The sequence below is a fragment of the Sinocyclocheilus rhinocerous genome, unplaced genomic scaffold (genome assembly GCF_001515625.1).
Source record: "Sinocyclocheilus rhinocerous isolate Xijiao unplaced genomic scaffold, SAMN03320098_v1.1 scaffold411, whole genome shotgun sequence".
Lineage (NCBI taxonomy): Eukaryota > Metazoa > Chordata > Actinopteri > Cypriniformes > Cyprinidae > Sinocyclocheilus > Sinocyclocheilus rhinocerous.
The window spans coordinates 2733052-2757201 of record NW_015640493.1 but is presented as its reverse complement, the minus strand read 5'-3'; the positions used below and the strand labels follow the sequence as shown (position 1 = coordinate 2757201).

Sequence of the window (24150 nt, the reverse complement as noted above, 5' to 3'; positions counted from 1 at the left end):
TGCATCTGTGTATGCGATTATTTTGGAGATGCGTTCCAATATAATTTATCCTTATTTAGGGTATAGGCCTATTCTATTTTGATCTGCAGCTTAATAAAAGTTAAACAGAAAAAATACTAAAAGTAGCACTGCATGCGTTTCTGAATATTTATTTAAACAGACTGCATAATGATGAAAAACCACAAATATGACAGGTATAATTAAAATACGCACTATCAGCGCACATTTCAGTGCAATATTTTTACAGATTTTTTATACCGTGTATACAATATAATTGTTTAATTAAGCTGATATATAGCACTATAAATTCTTGTGGGTGTTGCATTTTGATTAATAAAATAAAAATGATAAAAATTACAATACAAAAATGAAATTTAAATTACCCTGCTTCTAAATAAAGCAGTTATTTTTATTTCATTAAAAAAGGGCCAAAACTTTCACGCAGCATACAGCGCTGTTGTGCATTTTGACCAGTTGATGGGAAAAGTATTCTTAAAATGCATTCAAAATTCGGAATAATTTGTAATATATAATTATTCACGGTATTTAGAAGTGCCCACGATAACAATATTGTGCATATTCATTATCGTGATATATCGCATTACCGAATACCGGCACAAATCTAGTTTATGGTGCATGTCAGCAATGTTGTTTTGGTAGGGGCGGGGCGTGGTGGAGGTTGGGCTTAGGTAGCCGATATTATCGGATATCGCAATATTTTTAAAGGCGATTATCGATAAGATATTTTTGACATATTGCCCAGCCCTATTCTACAGACACACAACTCAGCGTAAAGTCCAAATCCACAAGCCCTGGATCATCAAATCATTGAATATATTGAGCGTCTGTTGGTCTGGCTGATCCAGGACATGCACATGCATTTATCCAAAGCAACTTATAGAACACTTATTACAGGGATTATCTCCCTAGAGCAACCCGAGGTTGAAGTCAACATGTTGCTGCATTCACAACACATTTTATTTCCATGATATAAAAGATTTCAGAAGGAAACAAGATATCCATAAATAAAAAAATAAGCCGTTGAGCATGAGGTTGTTTTATCTTTGGATGTACTCTAGCAAAGAAAAAAATTACTTTAGCATGCATAATACAGAGACAAGATGAAAAGAAAATACCATCTAAACTTTTCTGAAGATAGTCAGTTACCCACAGAGATACATTCATATAAACCCCAAATTCAATATTCAGGATTTTCTTCCAATATTTCACGCATGACGCATCGTGAACAGTGATCTTGATCTGCCTGCTACAGTATTTTCTCCTCTTTGCATTCTTCTTCAGCATCTCTGGCCTCTGTTAACGGCCGTTTACAGACTTCGTAATATTTCCACATAAATGACATTTTGGAAAATGATTGCAATGCAGTTTGTGTGCAAGCCCGGAACAGAAATCAGCTGAAATAAAAAAAAATGGCCAGTCGACCAGAGCATCTGTACTCCCCTGTATAAATTGAATATAGATCACTGTTAAAGCTACAAAGTTACTTGCCAAGACGGTTATTTTGTCATACTTTTGTATGTATTTGTCCCTTCAGGCTCAAGAATGTGCACTGTACACACAGAACACAGCGTGCGAGTACTGAATGTAGTTGTCTGGCTTGAATGCTTTAAAATAATTTTGAATTTTTAAATTAGCAAGGCTTAAAAACACGTACAAATGATAAAACTTTTGTGACGGTGCAGCAGTGACAAATTCCTCAACTGTCCCGAGCGTCTTTCACGCTGGCCCCGGGCCTTCGTCCTCTTTTGGAAGGCCAAACATAGTAGTTTCGCTTTCACAACGAAACACACAGTGCCTTCACGACATGGCGGCGGCTGCAACAACAATACTACAGCGAGAATCAAAGTTACGCCTTCTTTCTTTGCGTGAACATTTGAGCGACGTTATACAAATCTTCCCACATCGTGACGTAGACATGTGGGGGCGTGTTAGAACGAGCCGTTTTAGGTAGGCGTGGTTGACTCTTAACTTTTATAAAGAATATCTCTTTGGATTTGAGACTTTAGTGTTTGCAACTTTACAGATCTTCTTTATGCACCAAGAGCTTGTAACACTTCAAAGAGAAAAGAAACATTTAAATCGCATCATAAGACCCCTTTAAAGGCCGTATCATTTATCACTCTCACATCAAACTGCTTTAGAAACATTCTCTTTCCTTATCAGCTAATATTCCCACTGCTGTTTGAAGCAATGCTGATCTGACAGAACATGCCGAGTCATTTACACAGTCCTGGCATTCGGTCCAGGAACCAGGGGGAAAAAAGCAGATCAAACCTGTCTGGAATGCTGCCATGACCTCTAGGCTAGACAACACTCTGGAATGTCGTTGGAAGGAGGAAACTGTCATGTCTGGGAAAACCGGCTTGCTGGATTGACGGTATTTGCCAAAGATCACACATGATTGCCATAAAGACCCTACATAGTTTACTATTACTAATAGTCTAAACAATAACCATGCATCACATAAAGAAAATGATGCACCGTGCTTGGCAACTGTGACAAATGAAGAAGAATAAATGTGAATAAAAATAAATTAAGTCACATGATTGAACTTGCAATTCCATTTGTTGCTATTAGAGGCACTGAAGTAGTTACTTAAATTATTTCTTAAAGGGATAGCTCACTAGTGCTGTGTTCAAAATATCGATACGACGATGTATCGTCACAGAGATTTGACGATACGAGTATCGATACAGCTGGCCCTGTATCGATATTGTGGCACGTGTGCAGCAGTGGACCACGCTTAATTTGTTTAAAATTTTACAACGTTTAAAATTGAGTAGAAAAAAAAGAATGAATAGAGCATATACACTCACCGGCCACTTTATTAGGTACACCTGTTCAATTGCTTGGTAACACAAATTGCTAATCAGCCAATCACATGGCAGCAACTCAATGCATTTAGGCATCTAGATGTGGTGAAGAAGACTTGCTGAAGTTCAAACCGAGCATCAGAATGAGGAAGAAAGGGGATTTAAGTGACTTTGAACGTGGAATGGTTGTTGGCGCCAGATGGGCTGGTCTGAGTATTTCAAAAACTGCTGATCTACTGGGATTTTCACGCACAACCATCTCTAGGGTTTACAGAGAATGGTCCGAAAAAGAGAAAATATCCAGTGAGCGGCAGTTGTGTGGACGAAAATGCCTTGTTGATGTCAGAGGTCAGAGGAGAATGGGCAGACTGGTTAGAGATGATAGAAAGGCAACAGTAACTCTTTCTAAATTCTGCTGAGGTGAAATTCAGTGCAGTCATGTATCGTGATACGTATCGTACCGTGGCCTCTGTATCGTGATACATATCGTATCATGACTTTGCTGGTGATACACAGCCCTATAGCTCACCCAAAAATTTTAATTGTCCTTATTTATTCAACCTCAAGTTATTCCAAACCTTTAAATGTTTTTCTTCTATTGAACACAAAAGATATGAAGAATGTTGGTTAGGGGTGCTCCGATCAGGATTTTTGAGGCCGATCACCGATCGCCGATCACAGAAAGCAGTATCTGCCGATACCGATCACCGATACCGATCTTTTTAAAGCCTTCTTTTTATCATTTATAACTATTTATAGTGATACTCCAATCAGGATTTTTAGACATTTATTCAGGGCCTGAGTTTCATTTTTGAAAATGGGGGGAATTCCCCCCCCCCCTGAGGGGAAGCAGCACACTGTGCTTTCACACAGGAGTCCGCTACTGATCCGTGGCTGTTTACCACAAACACAACATTTATCCATTAGTTTGATTTCAAATCCAAACATTGCCACTGAAAATGCTTTTTCAGCATTGCAATTCTTTTTTTTTTTTTTACACACAGTACAGTAATACAATTGTTCACAGACATGTTTAAACACAATACATAAGCAACACATTATTCAATGCTTTTTACTGAACGGCGTTCCCCTAGCGTTTTCGACGCAGCTCGAGTTCCTGAAGAGGAACTGTATTTACCTTGGCATAGTTGAATAATAACAGTTTTGTACATAGAAATGACATACCGTGAGCCTAAAACACCATTGTTTCCTCCTCCTCATGTAAATCTCGCGCATGCAAAAGACCACTGAAAAATAGACGAATCAGAACATAACACCGACTGTAACGTTACAGTCGGGATCACTAATAGTTACGCCCCCAACATTTGCATATACCCGCCCATGTTCTATGCCAGCCGCCAGCTAAACCTGCACAGCCAAATCATCAGAAGTTCTGCAGGTATTGTGAAGAAACAAGCGAGGATAATAGCGAAAATGGCAGATCATGGAAATAAATGCTATGTTCCAGGCTGTGCAGGGGATGTGAAGTGCAGGGATGGGTTGGTGTCTGTATTCAGAAAGGCACGGAAAACAAATAACGCGCGTTCTAATAAAATAACGTGAGCCACTAAAGGGACATGGTTAGCTGCTTGCTAGCGGTAGCCTGTTACATTACAGTACATACGATTTCACTTACCACATAAACAGAGTAAGGAAAGATGACTGAGGCCGATGGCGAATGATTTACAGATCTTGAGCACCACTGATAAGCATCTGATCTTGTAATGCTCCCTGATGCCCGCATTTTATATACAGTATAATTACCCAAAGATATAACTGCACGAGACAGTATTGAAATATATATTTTCCCTGTGTTTCTTTCCTGCTGTGTGAGCTACTGAAATGAGCCGCACTGTGAAACAGCCAATCAGAGCAGAGCTCAACATTGAGCCGCACTGTGAAACAGCCAATCAGAGCAGAGCTCAACATTGAGCCGCACTGTGAAACAGCCAATCAGAGCAGAGCTCAACATTGAGCCGCACTGTGAAACAGCCAATCAGAGCAGAGCTCAACATTGAGCCGCACTGTGAAACAGCCAATCAGAGCAGAGCTCAACATTGAGCCGCACTGTGAAACAGCCAATCAGAGCAGAGCTCAACATTGAGCCGCACTGTGAAACAGCCAATCAGAGCAGAGCTCAACATTATTATTCATGACCCTTCCAAATAAGGTAAAAACAGACCATTTCATTCTAGGGACAAATCCTAGGGTTGTAAATGGACATGTAAAACCGTTTCTGGAGATTTTTTGCCCTTACCTAAGCCACATACCTTCTATGTAGATATCAGAGAACAATATAAAATATTGTATCAATGCATTCTATGGCACCTTTAAGTTGCTCAAGCAATTGGCAAAACATTTAAACTACCGTATTGTAATGAGCGCACGGTCTCCAGGAGAGCGCGCAAGCGCTGAATGGTTAACAATGGCAAGAATTAAAAAGAAATGCAATTTATAAACTTTACGATGTGACACTGCCTCGATTGTGCAAGTGACAATTCCTGTGTCAACTGTGCAGCTGGCTTATAGACAGACGCGATGTGTGATTTGAAGCCATTTGCGTATATTGAGAGAGAAAGAGGGCGAGCGCGCATGCGGTGATTCACTCACGCTGTTTGTGAAATTAGGTCTCACACAAGGTTTTCAAATTACTTTAAAAGTTATTTAATGAAAAAATATGAAGGTGAGGTACAGCATTATAATTATTTCACCTTAACTGTAGCCATTGACTTCCATAGTATTTTTCCCCCATTCTATAGAAGTCAATGGCTATCGAAATCACATTTAATGCTACAACAATTACGTCATTGTACCATCCCGGTCATGACTCATGACTGACACAATTTGTTGATAAAAGCACAATGATATGATTTGATTTCCAAACAAGGTCAATGTGCAGTTGAGACATCAGCAACATCCCCAGAAAATCCAGTTAAAACAAGCAGAACCAACCGTGTTCAAGGGTTACGCGAGTTAACATCAAGAGGAAAACCAGCTACGCCAGATGAATATCTAGCAGTAGCCTGCAGACAAAGTTTAATTAACGAACGTTTGTTGGCAAAGCGGGAGGAATTTGTTGCTTTCACTGAGGTTTCATGTGACAAAAAAGCCTTTTTTCTCCCCTATAACTCAGCGAAGATAAAATGACAGCTACCTGCAAAAAGAGTCTAAAAATAAACTTTTCTTTAAGAAAATTAGAGACAAACTCAAAATAATGACAACGAAAAATGAAATTCAGAGAGATGTGATCTTCTACTGTCATCTATCTTCAACAAGGTTCATTAATAGTGTTTGTTTCACTCGAATAATCATTGAACTCTTGAACAGTAAAATGTATGTATATTTACATCATTTTTAAAATGTCAGATCAACATTGTAATGCTTAAGCGAATGTATGCATTACAACATGTGTACAGTAAAATTTGTATAACTTCATTTTGAGATCAATATTTGCCCAATACATGAGGTATATCCTCTAAAATAGTAATGCAATAAGAAAAAATGTATGCTCTCTTAGAGTTAAACAAAAATTGTAATCGACAGTTAAATAAAATAGTACCTAAACAACTACAATTTAGCATCAACAAACAGCCAATATAAATTAATTGTCGGTGCCCATTTAAAAGCCATTCTGCATAGAAAGTTTTTAGAAGATTCAAAGGAACTCGACTATTACAAACTATTTACATGGTAACCTTTGAAAGCGCAACATATCAATGCACATGATAATGAAAGCACAATTATAGAGTTATTTATAGTCAGAGAGTTCCCACGCGGTTCAGAAAGGACGTCTTGCACTTAATTTCACCTCTCAGTATCCATTTTTCTCCTCTTAGAGAGTAAATGCACTAAAATGGTTGGTCTAACATACAAATGATAAGATATCAGGGCAGAACCCAAAAAAGACTGAACAGCACACATGCAATATATTGCATCAGAGTTTGTGTCAGTGCTTGAAAAAGATCTATGGGGAATTGTAAAACGTATGACCGCTGACATAACAGCTAAACAACTAAACGGACAGTAAATTAGTCTAATCCAGACATTACAGATGACAAAACGCTTGACCACTGGGAGAAAACCACTCCACCACAAACTCCAAACAAACCATAAATCTGAGTTTTAACCAGCTACCCACATCCAACAGTCATTTACTGTCAGAGAAATGTGTCTGTCACAACATTTGAACAAACGAAACGAACAAGAAATGTTAACTGACATGAAACATGGCCTGCAGTCATCCGACAGCCTTGTGCTGGAAACATCCAGCAATTTACAACACAGATAACACACCAAAACAAAACGACTTGGTTTCCAGTTGCTTTTCCAAGAAAAATAGAGCCAGAGGTCACTCGGACCACTAGTATTTAGGCTATAGGTTTGCCAGTAGAGAAAATGCATGCACTTCTGTCTCAAAAATTAAAACTTTAGTGCAGAGCAGAAGAGTTTCTCCAATGTTATTCTACACCAGAACTGACAAGTAGTAGCCTAACTGATATTTAGGCAGAAACTATGATAACACTTAAAAACAAGGCTGCTCTCCAATGAGAGGACACAGGAGTGAAAAGACCCTTGACTGCCTTAAAATTCGCCTCAAGTGTGCACGCTCCGTCAGGCTCACCTTGAATTTCTATTAATACATCCTGCATAAATTGAATTCTACAAACACAACACTGCATCCAATTTTAGTAAGAACGGGCTCAAACAGTAAACAGTCATCACTCATGAACCTTCACAAGAGACACTTGACATGCTGCGGTCACGGACCACGTTTACATGCACATTTTGTGATGGTTCGGTTAAACTTCTAATAAAGCTGTAATCATGCAACCAGCGTAAAATCTATAAGCCAAGGGAAATCTCTTCTGGAAATATTAAAAATGTTCACTCGGTAATGATCTCATTAACATCCGTTAGAGTAACACAAAAGAATGCAATGAATTGAAAATGTAAGCCGTTTCTTTTAATGTTTGTAAAATGCAAAGTGTTGTTCACATGACCCAAAATTCTGATTAAAATATGCAAGTGTGTCTTATTTTGATTCAAGAAACAAGAATATTGGCTTATTCTGGTTGAGGCAATCAAGTTAGTGTTTACATGACACTTATATAACTTAAGTGACTACGCTGTACATAAAATCAGAATATTTTTGTGCATGTAAACGCAGTCATTGATGCTAGTGGCACAAGGGCCTTAAGAATTCAAGGGGCAGCATCTCATCAAGGGGCCTTCAGCTAACCAGGGTTCCTGCACCTTTAGACCAATACATGTCCCATTCATATATGATTACGGTACATTCAAGGATTTTTAAAAATTGTATAAACGCTGAATTAAAAAAGCTAAGTCTGGATGAGAAAACATTTTCACAAGCATCACTAAATGTTTTTTTTTTTTTTTACATAGAAACACTCATGACTTTCACAGGCGTGGAAAAGCAATCAAATATTACTGGATAATTGACACACACAAAACAAAAATATTAAATTCTGTCATTATTTACTCGTCCTCATCTTGTTTAGGCCTAAACCCTGTATGACAGACTTTCTTGAGCAGAACAGCTTGGTCACCATTCACTTTCACTGTATGAAAAAAAACACACAAGTGAATGGTAAACAAGGTTGTCAAGACTTAACATTCTCCGTTTGGGATCCCCACAGAAGAAAAGTAAGTCATATAGGACTGGAACAACATGAAAGTAAGTAAATGACTAAATTAACATTTTGGGGCAAATTATCCCTATTAAATATGTTGTGGTATTTCCAGGTTTCCCATGACAGCGGGAATTCCCGCCCTCTGGCTGCCGTTTGCCGCCACTGCAGGGAGAAAATCCAACAAAATGTCGGCGCCTCCGCGGTCACATGACTCCTTTTGTGTTTTGCTGCACGATTCGGGTCGGAACGGATTGACAAACCCCGACTTTCACACCACAAACAGCCATCAATTAAATCCAACTGTATATACCAGACATTAAATTCGGTGCACACTGCAAAACGGGTCCAAAATACCGTGTAACACACTTCACGCACAGTCGGCCATTTTGTTGCATCCAAACCTGCGCAGATTGACAGAAAAAAACAAAAAACAAACAAAAAAAATTTGTATCGCACAAAATCGGCGGTTGCATGGTAAAAATCGTACCGATTCCTCGTCCTTCTCCATGCCGGTGGGCATCTGCGGCACGGCGCGGTTGATGGACGCGTACTCGTGCAGGTCTGGCAGATCCTCGCAGCGGAAAACGGGCAGCGGTTTGAGAGCGTCCAGCGCCCGCGCCCTGAACGACAGTTTACTCATTTTACTCTATAAATCTGTCCGATCCCCTCACAATCACCCATAAAACCGCCACAGATCTCATGGAGGAGGGTGGATGGAGTTGGAGAATGAGAAAAAATAATGGACTAGAAGAGCTCCAGCGAGGAGAAGCAGAGGCGTGTGTGTGTGTTTTCTCTCGCTGCCTCAGTGCGCCATTCACAACATGGCGGACATTAAAAACTCCTCACCGCTTGCGTTCTTCCCTTCCCTCCTCCCTCGCAAACTCCCGTGAACGCGCTCCTCAGCCATTCCAGCACGGCTCGTGCACGCGAGCGCGGTCACGAAACATGCGCGCGCACACATGCCTACATAAAGATCACTTTTTCGCCATCCATTTATATCGCTCCAAAACCTTAATAAATTGTTATATCGTACCTGCAAAATATATCATATCAATATTAATGTAAACGACGCACAAGATATCACAGCAGTTTATCTCGAAGTGCATTTTAAATGTGCTAATCAGACACTGGGTGTAGGATTTAAAGTTCACTGATTTTATTTTTGTTGCGCCAAAATCACTAAATATTATTTACACAACAATAACCTGAGATAATGAATACAAAAATCTGACAGCTACAGGCCACTCTTGTGTCAGAAAAATAGACTAATCACATGTCTACAATGACATTTTCATGAAAAATTACACAAAACATTTAGCCACACATTATAAATATTTATGAATACTTTTTCTACATTTTAGTGGCATTGTGTTATCTTGGCTAAAACTATGGCTACATGATACATTATTTAAAAACATATTAGTTTTACTTCCCATATAAACATTTATATATTCCAATGAATCATTATTATACTCCTATATCTTTTGTTCTTGAATATTTTGAATTGTTTTTAGCTTTATTTTTGTTTTTCATTTAAATGTTAAGTTTTGAAATTTTGTTGTATGCATGTGTCATTTTTATTTAATTTCTTTATTTTTAAAATGTGTATAAGTACTATTTATAAAGCTTTAGCTTTTCGTTTTGGATCTGTTTTTAGTTGTTTTAATACTACAATTGATTGCTTCTGTTGTCCTCATTTGTAAGTCGCTTTGGATAAAAGCGTCTCCTAAATGACTAAATAAATAAATAAAATAAATAAATAGAACTAATATATAACAGTAACTACCGCTGTACTCTATATTATTGTGCATTTGGTTAAATAAATCAATAAATAACATCAAATATTGCATTTGGACACTTAGAGTAGCCTATTTACAATTCAACACTGATGTGTTTTCTTGTAGCCTGAAGCTTTATAATTACTCTATTATATGTGTAGACTATGTTAATGTCACAAAACTACTATTAGTGCATTTTGTCCATTAATATTACAATCAGAACGTAAAGAAGTTCCTTTCAGACTCATGTGTTAGAAGATGGCGCCCTCTTTCGGTCAAATCCCGATACACCAATGAAATGCATTTGACTTGTGCACTACAAACACGGCACAAAAAGATAATTCACAGCTTATGAAGTTGCCCTGCCCAAAAACACAACACACTAAATTACGCAAAATAAGTAGTTAAGCAAAGCAACTGTTTTCAGGTTGAACAATGGATTACATTTTACAATAAATAGTTTTCACACACACAGGTACAAAATGCAGCACAATTTAGAAAGCATTTAATGGAGGTTAAAGTCATCATGTAATAATAAACGCATATGATTGGCTTTTAGAAAACAGCAACATGGTGGTGTAATGCAAGTAATGAACTCACATCACAGTTTTATGTCTGCGTATCTTTATACCATGACATTATAATTTCAACCAACACACTAGAATTGATTGCACAATAATTAAACAATTAACCCAGTCGATGATCTCGTCCTGATGACTAGAGTTCTTCAGTTTTAGTCATTAACCTTCAGCCTACACAGATGTCAGAAAGTGAGAAAAAGAGAATTGAAACTAGTATCAGTTGAATATTAACTAACAAATGTTCTCATCTGCTGTTAGCTGATAAAAACACACACACACACCATAACCCTCAGCTGCATTGTTTTCAAATGCTACAGTCATAAACTACGGGATAATGTCACTTTATGCTCACCCCAGAAAACAGTTGCTTGTTGAACTATGACATTATAACATATACTGCTTCTGAAGAGGACTTGAAACTGAGAAGCAGTTTGAAAAGCAGGTCACCTGAAAGGCCAAACTGTCTTTTTCATTGGGTTTGAGAAAGATAACAGGCAAAGAAAAAAAACAAAAAAACAATATGCTTATGCTTCTTCAAGCAAGCCCACCCTGTCATTTAAACTATAATAGCACAATAAAACCTACCATAAAAACCACCCTCAATGGCAAACCTTATAGTTTAAGAGTTTGGGCTGCAAAACTCACAAGAATGGAAGTAGACGGGTTTATAGAGAGAGTGTGACCTTCAGCAGGGCACATCACCATGGGGGATCCTGAATGAAGTTCTAGTATTTTAAAAGTCACTTTGGATAAAAAGCATGTGCTAAAGGTTAGTTAGAACAAGCACGATCTGGACTATTTAAAGACCAAACGATGCTATAGCAGCCTTAATCTCAGGTCACATCATTTTTGACATAAAACGGAAAATACATACATACATAAGCAAGCTGTCATAATTGCAGTCTGCCGTTTATTGACACTTGATATAATGACTTCTAAAGTATACAGATACATCTTCCACGACATTCCTTTCTTTAAAATGCATTCAGGTCATATTAATAGCTTTTCAGACATACTTTTTTTATATTAAGACAAAACCGCAAAAAAAAAAAAAATGCAGCGAAACTGCTAAAAGGGCACTGAACAGGTTCAGGCTAGTTATTCATATTGTCTAGTTTTTATTTACAGGATGATTCGTCAGTCAAGGCGGAGAGATCATACTCAAGGCCTCAACTACAATCCAGACCAGATGTCTATTAAACGCTGATATATTGTGAACAATAATACACATATCTCCAAACAATGCACAATTAAAGCGTGCAACACTACACCTCTTTTTGTGCAAGTCTTCTGAAGCTTAAAAACTAGCTATTTAATTCAAACACGTCCTCAACCAATTCTGAAAAACACAAATGCATCAATACCAGCTCAAAAAATAAAATCAAACATCTTAAACTGGTTTACTAGTTTCAACTGGTCTCTCAGTCTGGCCAACCTGGTTATCAGCTGATTTAGCTGGGTGGCTAGCTGGTCTAACCAGCTGAAAAATAGCCAAAACCCCTTTTAAAACCAGTCAACACATCAGTTTAACCCGGCTGGGAGACCAAGTAAGACCAGTAAACCGTTTTAGGCTGGTTTAAGCTATTTTTAGCAATAATAGAATTTTATAAAACACATTGTGACTTTTAATTTTATGCATATATGAACACTGAAAAAAGTACAATCGATCCATTTGTGTTCAACTCCAGAGGTCCCAACAGGGAAAAAAAACTGGCACCAACTCAAGAACAATCCTTATTTAAAGAGGTCCATATTTAACAGTAATGCAATCACTTTAATGAGGTCAAGCAGACGGTGGTGTGTTGTGTTCAGTCTATTACTAAACATTTCCCTGTTCATTTGTTATATAAACTGAATATTTCATACGGCAGAAGAGACACAATAGGCCACTGTATATGCCAGGTTATTAAACTCTTGACCAAACCAGGAACAACATAATCTGGCATAAGGCTAAATCTCCTAAACCATCAATCTAACAATAATTTAAAAAGAAAGTTGTTTATACAAGCATTGGTGGAAAAGAGTAACTCACCCGTTTTTCCACCAGGGTGGATGGTGACAATTCATCTTAAACATGTCAAGACCAGATTCCCAAAGCCATACGAAGGAGTTGTGGGGAAAAAGAGGACATACAGCAAACGCATGTCCAACTCTACAGTCATCATCTTTGGAATGAGATCTGGATCATTATTGCCGCAGAAAATCCGTCTTCATAAACCCGATGATCATATGATAATCCGCGCGTAAAAATCCCCGACGGCCGCACCGCGCGCGCGCATCCACTGCGCTTTCACTTTGAATTAAACTCAACTCGAGACGCTTGGCAAAAGTAGCAACCAAACGTTTGTTTTACGATGAAGTCCAGCTCACTACAGCCCTTGTCAAGATCTGGTTGGACCACTAAAGGGTTAATAGGTTTTGCGTCTTCATTGGTTGGAAAGAGACACCGATCACCTGTGGAGAGCAGCGGGGTTGGTCGAGCGCTGAAAGAGAGAGGGCAGGAAGAGAGGCTGCTTCATACAGATATATACAAAATTCTGATGTTTTAGGGGTGTGAGTTATTTGGTGCATTTTGACATTGTGTTTTCACAGAATCATCAAGCAGAAGTAATTGTCTGACTCTAGATTTACATGCAAGCTTGTGCTTTGGGTTCAGGAAGTGAAAGCGATTCACACTGAGGTGCAAAATTCACACTGATAAATAGGGTCCATTGTGATTTCATGTTGAAGCCCATGATTGCCTTCAGTTTGTCCAATAAATAGTGCAGAATCTGAAATGCTTCTTTATTTCATGTCTCATTTCTTTGTTTACATTTATTAGTGTGGTACGTCCTCTTTTTCCTGGACAAGTCCTGGTCAGGATTTCTAAATGGCCTAAAACGTCCTTGTTTTGGCCTTGTTCTTTCCAGCCATTACCTTCAGCATGTAGGAAAACAAAGCCAAAACCCGGACGTTTTAGGCAATTTAGAAATCCTGGCCAGGACTGATCTGGGGAAAAAAAGAGGACGCATGGTAACCATGAATTTATTTAAAAACCTATACTTTTGAAATATGAGACATTACAGTAAACTAGGTTGTGAAATGCTTATGTGATGTGCTTTGAATGTTGCAATTTAAGTGATTTACATTTTTAATTAGAACTTTTTCTGGGCCTAAAAACTTGTAACTGCATAGTTACATCACCAGGCAGCAGTATATGTGCATGTAGATAGTAGAGCAGTGTTGTTCCAGTGCCCATGTTTGTCTGACTGTAATGCAGCGCTGTCTGACTCTCTTGTATACAGGGAGAGGTTGTTTCTGTTATATAACGCACTCCCTGGGGAAATGGCTTTACTTTCCTCCCCAACAACCCACCTTTTCTGTGTTCATCCTTGTCTAATAGTCTCTCTTCCTTGTTTTTCTCCTCTTTATTATTTTTATTCTCTTCTACTTTGCTGTACTTACACTGCAATCCACAATAGAGGAAAAACATTATGCAATATTTGTGACCATGTGCCATCATAAGCTTTTATGCAAACAATAACCTAATAAACTAGCATTTAAAGTTTAGCATTCATTTTACTGGATCTATTCTAATGCATTATTTATATATGAATTCTAGTAGGTTGTCACTCCTTGTTGTGATGCAGAATAGCATAGGTCACGTGATTGTAAACATTACTCTCCCTACTCCCTCTAGTGGTCAATGCGCATCGTTTCTACTTATGAGATTCATCTGGATGTACATTTTAAAGCGGTCATATGATGCGATTTAGCAACATCATATGACCCCTTTAATACTTTCCATATACAAAAATAATTGGATTTGTTGGGTTTCATGAATGACATGTTAATTTTAATTCACACTTTATTACAGTTTAAAAAAAAAGTTTAACAGAAATAAAAATTCTGTCATTAATTACCCTCATGTCGCTTCAGATTTGATTTTATTTCTTATTTTTGTTCATGGTGTTCATTTCCATACATTAAAGAGAACGAGCACAAGAACTGTCCAAAAATGACAAAACAGCAGCATTAAAGTAGTTTATGTGACTCATGCGCAATATATTTGTTTGGGAGCTGCCAATGTGGTGGAGTGAAAGTCCAAAGGTCAAAGAGCAGAAGTGTGACTTCTGTAATCTCCTGTTATATTCATTCATTTAGCAGATGCTTTTATCTAATCCAACAACAAAAGCAATTAATTTAGTTCATTCATAAGCGACCTTTAAACTGTTATACAGGAAGCCAGCGGTTCTCAAATGGACGGTTGTGTCTGTTGAATGAATGAATGAAAAACTGGCAAACAATGCTAAGATAAGGTACTCTATTTGGTTAGATTTACTGCAAAAAGAATATGCTTATAAAGAAACATAACAATGCCAAAATGCATAAAAAAAACAAAACATGCTGAATAACTGTCCAACAGATGGCAGTCACTCCCTATTTTCTCATTTTCTCCTCAAGGCCATTACTGTATTACACTTAATACATAACCGTGATAAAGGAAATATAATATTACAATTATTATAGTTTCAAAGCAGTAAAAGAGTGCCTTGATCGCACCAGTTATGACTGTGGCAAGAAAATGTCTGTGTCCTGAAGCCTGTGTCTATATAATGCTTTTGTCTTGTTTCAAAACAGAATTAAGAAAAAACACAAATTCAAAATGCAAACTCTGAATTTAAACTGATTCTTAATGTAAATATCTGAAACAAAGACACACCACAAACTTTTAAAAGTTTCACCTGAACTGTATCTTGAGAATACGTATCTCGTATCTCTTTTGAACACGCATTCATGTCAGATAAGAGCTATTGTTGAGTTTTTGTGTGAAGTTCTCTGCTGAATGGACATTTTTGACATTGATCCACATTATTTCCACTGATTGCTGCTGTCAGAATGTTCCGTGTTGTACTGAAACACCACTTAAAACATGTGTAGCCTTTATAACGGAGCAAGCAAAGTCCTTGAACAGAAAGTGAAAACAGTCCTTTTATTGATGTCCTTTTGAACGGTTTGGCAGATTCCACATCGCACCATTGTCAACATTATTTGCTTTGTTCTTTACAATGACCACAAAAGGTTTGAACACTTAAGACACTTAAAATATCTGAATTAGATAACAAAGAAGCAGACTGTGGGCATCTTTTCTGTGCCATTGTTGTCAGTCACTATCTTTATTTTGAACAGTACCGTTCAAAAGTTTGGGGTTTGGACTTTTAAAATGCTTTTGAAAGAAGTTTCTTGCATTTTTTGATTAAAACCCACATGATGTGTCACATGATCCTTAGAAATCATTGTTGAAAACAGTGCTGCTTCATCTTTTTGTGGAAACCGTGATACAATTTATTATTTATTTTTTTTGCTTGAATAGAAATTTCAAAAGAACAGTATTTATATGTAAAAGAAATATTTTGTAACATTGTCTTTACTTTTGATCAATTTAATTGATCCTTGGTGAATAAAAGTATTAATTTCTTGACACAAGCAATCTATAGAGGCTCACCCCAATTAAAAAACAACAACAACAACCCCTTGTCAAGATCTGGTTGGACCACTAAAGGGTTAATAGGTTTTGCGTCTTCATTGGTTGGAAAGAGACACCGATCACCTGTGGAGAGCAGCGGGGTTGGTCGAGCGCTGAAAGAGAGAGGGCAGGAAGAGAGGCTGCTTCATACAGGGAAACTTTCAACAGACAGAGAGAAACATTTCCTTTGAGAAACAGAGTTACATCATTTATAAGCTAATGATATATAATACTAAATAATTTCTGATGTCAAATTCAACATATACATTCAAATCAAAAGTTTTATTTGTTAACATTAGTTATGTCCTTTGAACTAGCATGAACATGAACATTTTTATTAACTAACATTAACAAAGGTTGTAAATGCTGTAAAAAAATATATTGTTCATTGTTAGCTCATATTGTAAAGCGTTACCAAAATATTTACTCTACGTACCCCCTGAAATGTAAAATTAATATTTCAGAAATTTAACAACAAATTTGCAAGTTCATGGTTCTCTGGTTTTGGTTAATAGTCACGTGACAGCAAATGAAAATATTTCATACATCAAAATATTTCATACCTTTTAGTGTTTTATTTTGATTGTTTTCTTTATGCACCAAGAGCTTGTAACACTCCAAAGAGAAAGGAAAAAATTAAATTGCATCATATGACCCCTTTAATATGAAGAAAAGCAGGACAGAAAATCTGCAGATCACATCATTTGAGGTGGGTTACACTCCCTGCCCATTTGCATTTTAGTCTGCTGCATGATTCTTCAGGGCTGAAAAATGTATAATTTAAAATAGAATGGTGAGTTTATATAATCAGCTCATATTCATTTGATTAATGAAGGAATGAATGTGGGAGAACAGAGCAGAGGTGCTGATCTGTGCTTTTCTTTTTATAGTGGAGACTTTAAACTCCTTCGCTGTTCATCATGAGTAGGAGATCGCAAATAATATGTTGAAGATCTTGAAAAATGAATACTAGCACAAACATTATTATGGATGCATAGATGATTTACCTTTCAGAAAAAGATCTGCATTTCGACATTCAAGTTTATCTAAAGGATCATGTGCATTTTTCATCTATTAATTTTTTTCCTTGAGATCCACTTAAGTCATTTCACTGTCCATTTTCCATAATCTCTCTGATCTTTAGAATTAAACAGACTGTTTTAACCTCTTTTACATGTGAAATGAGTCAATGAGAACCAGCCAAACCTTGACCTTGCTATGTAGCAATTTTCAGGCACTGTGACCTGTCGCTGACCCCTAACCGTGACCCAGACCTCATCGATATCCATGACCCAGGAGTAGATCTCGAACTGAGGCATCGAGAGGAGGCCCGTGACGCCCGCCACTGGAGGTTTCGGGAAATGGAGCGGTGTAAGTTCTTGTTGGAGGAACAGGCTGCCATGCTGACAAGCCAAGGATGCTTAAGAGTTTTCTCAGCGGTCATCCGGTGCTCAGGCTCAAGGGTCAGGAGGCGATCGATGAAGCTTTTGGCCAAAGTAGATAACTGATTTCCATGGCTGAATAAGAGAGAGAAAGATCGATAGAGAAAAAGTTTGTCAGTATAATAAAAGTTCATTTATCACTATTTTTTCCACAAAAAAAGTCATAATTACGTTTGGGCCAAGTCATGTTGTCAATGTGGGCAGTCATAACTTAATGTAGTCATGGCATCAATAAAGTAATGATTTTAATAGCAGCTTATTTGCCAATGTTCACTGCAAAACAAAACAAAACAAAACAAAACAAAACAAAACAATACTAAACAAAACAAAACAAAACAAAACAAAACAAAACAAAACAAGCATTGAAATGTGACACACAGTAAATAGATAAGGTCAATAAAGTGACATGATGTTACGTGTAGCAAAGTATTGTGTCCCATACTCGGAATATGTGCTCTGCATTGAACCCATCCAAGTTCACACACACACAGCAGTAGTGAACACACACACACACACACACACACACACACAGTGAACATATAATACACCAAACACACCGTGAACTTATAATATTTTATATTATTATAAGATAATAATATAAAATAAATCAAAACAAAATAAAAATAAATGTAATAGTTTATTAAACACACACACACACACACACACAATAAATAGTAAAATAAGATATTTTCAGATTAACACTGTATACTTGTCTGGAGAGATTGTTCTTACAGATGTGAGTGTGATTTAGTAGTCTTGAAAAGACTCCAAGTAATGAAAAATATTTTTCAGAATCCTTATATTGAGCTCTGAATCAGTAACTCAGTAACTTTGTAACTCAGTCCAGCAAACCCTCCTGCCCACACTTTTCCTGCATGAAATCGATTCATTGCTGGTTTTGCATTCAGTCTGTGTTTAGAACAGCATCAACTCATTACCGGTCTGAGAGCCAACACAGCACAGCACAGGCTGTAAATGTCACTGCGTACACAGACACGGATTCTGCAGGGATGGAGGCCGGACCGCCATCTTCTGACCACCAATGACCTGTGCAACCGACGCTTCTGCCTCTAAAGCTGCATTAGATATACAACATGGCATTTTCGCCTCGTCGCCATTTGAATGCGAGGACATTAGTCAATAAATGTCAGCGGTTCTGAATAGATCTGTGACTCAACACTAATTTGAAGTTAATAGCCATCTCTGGTATAAGAGAAGCTTTCTAAAGGATTTTATTTTATTGTATAGCAAGAAAAAAAAAGCAAGAAAAAAAAAGCAAGAATAAACACTGTGAATTGCAAAGAGTCTATAAAATAGCCAATTGTGATTAGAAATTCTGATTGAACGAGCTACAAACAGGAAGGTGCCACATCGTAAACATCCTACATTTAGAATAATACACAAAATTACCTGATGGAAAAACTGTTCATTTCAAATAATTATTTGGAATTAATTCTTAAACAAACAAACAAAAAAATAAATAATAAATACATTAAAATAAATTAGAAGAATAATTAATATTAATACAAATAAATACAATCAAAATCGAATGATTCTGAAAAAATAATACATTATATATAATTCATTCTTAAATATTAAAAACAATAATCACAATTAAATAATAAAAATAAATAATAATAAATATTAATGATTGAAAAAAAATTCAATCCATTAATTATTATTAATAAAAACCAGAAGAGTTATTATTAAATTCAGAATAATTATTCAGAATAAAATTTTACTTTATTGAACTTTTTGTTTATGGAGGTTTTGGTTATGGGGTTCTAGACATGATATGGAGAATGCACCTTATAAAACATAAAATCACAGTAGAAGTAATATCAGCTGTGATTTTAACATTTTTCCTTATACATTATTTGCAAGGACTGCAAAAGTTGGATGCTGGTAACATGCTGAAGTAAACATGTGATGAGGTCACATGACAATGTAGCACAATAATTAGCACACTAAACTGTCTCACCATAAGTAGTAAGCTAGTATTCCATTCTGAACAACCTCTCTTGTTCTCTCTCTCACACACATCCAGTAAAGGCAATTAATCAGCAATGAAATTGACAATTGCAAGTCTGTTACTGACAAATGGATTTTAAAGAGCAGGTTTCATTCAAACACACACTGAAACACTTTAAAGAAGCTGAAAAAAGAAAATGTGTGTATGTTTTACATGAAAACATTAAAGTACATAGTCTTGCTGCTGTGGTCTGTCAACCGAAGTAAAGAATCAAGCAATTTCATCCAGAAAAAGAGAGAAATCTGACATCAATAAAACATAGCGAGAGCTGAATGACTGCTATGGTGTTCTGCGGTCCAATCTATCATTCTGTTCTGCACAGTGATTGTGCATTCATGTGGTTAAATATATATGTATATATCTGTGCAGAAACGTGGGTCCATGCGCTGCGTGCATGCATGTGTTTAACCTATAAAGGACGGCCGACTAGTGTCTAATTACACACCATAGAACAGCATCGGAATTCACACCGAGATATAGATAAAAAATAATTCAGAAATTGGGCTTTAATGAAAAAAGGTTCAGTCCTTATTTTAAGTTGTTTTTAAACTTTGCTATTTTGCGTTCTCCAGAGTCTTTAATAAGTGAGTATCATCTGTGAAGTATTTAATGAGAGAGAACATCAGGTCAAATGAGATGAAACACATTTGCGCTGAATTATCTCAGGTGTGTTCAGTGCACAGCGGGTCGCCACTGCGAGATGTTATGATTAACTTCAACATTAATATACATGTAATACAAGTAGGTGAAGAGCTTAAAAATAGAATGCAAATTAAAAATCCATGGAAACACATAATCAGAAACCAAGCAGGCTATTAACAAATAAGAAAATCTTCTAAAAAATCTAGTATAAAATGAATGTACGTACCAGTTTCTTGTGTTTTAAAATTTTGTATTTTCATATATTTTTAATGAAATTAATTTAAATTTAGTAAATACATTAAAAAAAAAAAATACATTTAAAAAATGCAAAATCTGCACTGTTAAAAATAATGTAGGAAGTTATCAATAAAACAGATTTTTTTTGGAGTATCTTTTATAATAAAATACTATTTCAGTTTTTCTACTTCAAAAAATGTAATATGTTATTGCCTTGTCTTTGCAATTATTTGTCGAAATGTAGCAATTTCTGAGTCAAAACTATTTCAAAGTATTTTTTTTCAGTCTAACTACTTTGTTTACTAAATAATATAATAATTGTATATAATACAGAAATATTTAAAGTTGTTAAATGCCTTAATTTTTTTGGGTGGTGGTGGTGGGGGTTGTTGTCTTTTTTAATTTTAGTCATTTAATCATGCTTTTTTCCTTTATGAGTTCAGGATAAATAAAAATTCAAAGAAATTAATTAATTAAATAAAATTAAACAAAATTAAGTTTTAATTTTTTTTAACATGTTGATTAAAAATGTGATTGTAAATAAAAGCTGTAAATAAAACAAAGATTACTTGAGTATGTTTTACAAGAATATATTATTTGTACTTCAAATTTCACATTTAATTCAGTGTTCATTGCCATTTCTATGTAATTATTCACAGAATCTAGCCATTTCTGAGTAAAAATGGTTTTAAAGTAAATCCTACCCACTTTTTTCTTAACTGTATAAGAAGACAAGACAACTTCAAACAGATGCATGGTAAAGCTGCACAAAAAAGGAATGAAAACAATAAATACTCAATGCAATTATCCAAATGCGTCAAATGGTCAGACTTTAAATGCAAAGTCCATTAAGAGACACACCAGTCCTGTGGCTTTATAGCCTGTGTATCTATGCAAAGGCATGACATGGTGGATATTAACCCACTTATTACAGTCTTGATCTACAATCATCAATTATATTGTGACTCAGTAGTCCAAACCAAAAAATAAAACATTATTCCTGCATGTATCTGATTACGGTCTGTGAGCAGCAGGATTACAAAGAACTATATATTTAATGCTCTTTCTCTTCAAGAGAACAGCAATTATTGTTGTACAATTGCACCTATAATTTCACAGCTCTGGGGGTTTGAAGTGATAAAGAAATGTGTGTGTCTGTGTGTGTTGTCAGTTTAAAGGTGATAAAAGCCCTGTGGTGAATCTTCTCTCCCCTCTGATTACCACCTCTCACATCACACACACACACACACACACACACACACACACACACACACCCTTGAGACGAGGCGAGCTGACGTGCTGTGGGTGGGCGATGCATCAGTCAGGTAGCTGGTGGCTGTTTACACAGGTGACCAGATTTCACCTTCCCACACACACAAACTCTGTTTGCTCTTTACTTCACACTCGGCTGGATGTTTCATTGCTCTGCTGGCTCATTCCAGGTATCTCAGTGCTGGTGGTCTGGTTATGCCATCATAAGCACGATTATGATTATGAAGATGAACAGTGTGAACAAAGAAAATATTAATATACTACAACACAGTGGTCCCGAAAATATTTGAATACTTAGGTCACAATTAAAACTATATGAATGTTTGTGGGCGGAAATATTTCTTAATGTTTTTGAAAAGAAAACTTTTGTTCATAATTGCTGCATTTTTTGATCAAAAATACAGTAAAAACAGCAATACTGTGAAATATTATTACAACTTAAAATAACTATTTTCATAAATTTAATTTGTTCCTGTGATCAAAGCTGAATTTTCAGCATCATTACTCCAGTTTTCAGTGTCACATGATCCTCCAGAAATCATTCTAATATGCTGATCTGCTGCACAACAAACATTTCTTATTATTATCAGCGCTAATGATTTTGTATAAGCTGTGAAACTTTTTTCTCCAGGGTTTTCTGAAGAAGATTATAGTCTACTAAAGAAAAGATCTGTGTTTTGACGCATATGCAAAATATGATTTGCATTAAGCCACCAAAATGAAAATGATGAATCAATTTCTAATATGAATTTATGTGACAGGTGCAGTTTTAGTTTTCAGAAAATGTACTCACCCTCAGGCCATCCGAGACATAGATGAGTTTGTTTCTTCATCAGGACAGAATTGGATAAATGTAGCATTACATCACTTGCTCAGCAATGGATCCTCTGCAGTGAATGGGTGCCGTCAGAATGAGAGTCCAAACAGCTGATAAAACAATCCACAAGTAATCCACACCACTCCAGTCCATCAATTATCATCTTCTAAAGTGAAATGCTGCGCATTTTTAAGAAACAAATCCATCATTAAGACTTCAACTGGAGTCTATCCATAATTGTTTTCTCCAGTGAAAAATTAGTCTCATCTGAATCAGGAGAGAAATATGCACAGATTAAGCACCATTTACAAGTGAAAACAGTCCAAAACAGTCCTAAATAAATATGTCGTCTGATTTTGATGTGAGAGGACAACAGAGGATGGACTTTTTCACTGGAGGAAGCGTGATTGTGGATTATGGACTTCATTTTGACCAGAAGCGCCGGCTTAAAGTCAAAACATCATTAAAGTTAAAACATCTTAATGATGGATTTTCACTTCATAAGACATTAACTGATGGACTGGAGTTGTGTGGATTGTTTTGATCAGCTGTTTGGACTCTCATTCTGACGGCACCCATTCACTGCAGTGGATCCATTGGTGAGCGAGTGATGGAATGCTACATTTCTCCAAATCTGTTCTCATGAAGAAACAAACTCATCCACATCTTGGATGACCTGAGTGTACATTTTCAGCACATTTTCATTTTGAGTGAACTGTTCCTTTAAACTCACAAATAAAAACACATACTGTGACATCTATTGTAAAAACAAGTATTGTGACACTCGCATCACCATGGAAACTGTAGCTGCCCTGGAGAATGGCTCTGAAGAGTCGTGGTCGGCTGCTCTGGTCGAAGGGCAGCGAGCCGCTCAGCAGGATGTAAGTGATGACACCCAGCGCCCACATATCCGCAGCACTGCTACAGGGTCTCCACGCCAGCATCTCATGGGCCAGGTACTCCGGCGTGCCGCAGAGCGTCCTCACAGCCCAATCTTTAGTCTGACAGCTCTTCTCAACATCTACAGTGCTAAAGGACGAGTCAAAATTTGCATCCTGAGACGTAACAGCTGTATCTCATCTTTTTTGAAATGTTCTCCCAAAGTCTGTTATGATCAATCGCGAGTCCTGTCCCGGATGGTAGTACAGCAGGTTTTCGGGTTTGAGATCCCTGTGGATGACACCCAGCGTGTGCAGACAGCGCAGCCCGCCGGACACCATCATCAAGGCCTTGGTGGCGTCCCGTTCTCTGAAGGTTCCTCTGGCGACCACACGCTCCAGGAGCTCTCCTCCTGTGGCCAGCTCCAGAACCAGATAAAACCTCGGCCAGGAGGATGATGTTGCTGTGGTTCACCCGTC

The 24150-nt window shown here is 36.9% G+C and overlaps 1 protein-coding gene and 1 pseudogene across 2 annotated transcripts in view; both read right to left on the bottom strand.

Moving 5' to 3' along the window:
- Positions 1-13241, bottom strand: part of LOC107753261 (enhancer of polycomb homolog 1-like) — a 34997-nt gene extending 21756 nt beyond the window's left edge. Inside the window, exon 1 of one of the 2 annotated variants that reach the window (XM_016569391.1) lies at positions 12877-13241. Coding sequence is in view for 1 of the 2 variants with exons in the window: in XM_016569390.1 (XP_016424876.1) it covers positions 8973-9125 (153 nt within the window). In the remaining variant the exon portion in view is untranslated. Of the gene's footprint in view, positions 1-8972; positions 9382-12876 lie in introns of those variants that run through there. The other variant, XM_016569390.1, reaches the window with a different exon arrangement.
- Positions 13242-17566: 4325 nt separating this feature from the next.
- LOC107753276 (serine/threonine-protein kinase H1-like) overlaps positions 17567-24150 on the bottom strand; it is an 8987-nt pseudogene continuing 2403 nt past the window's right edge.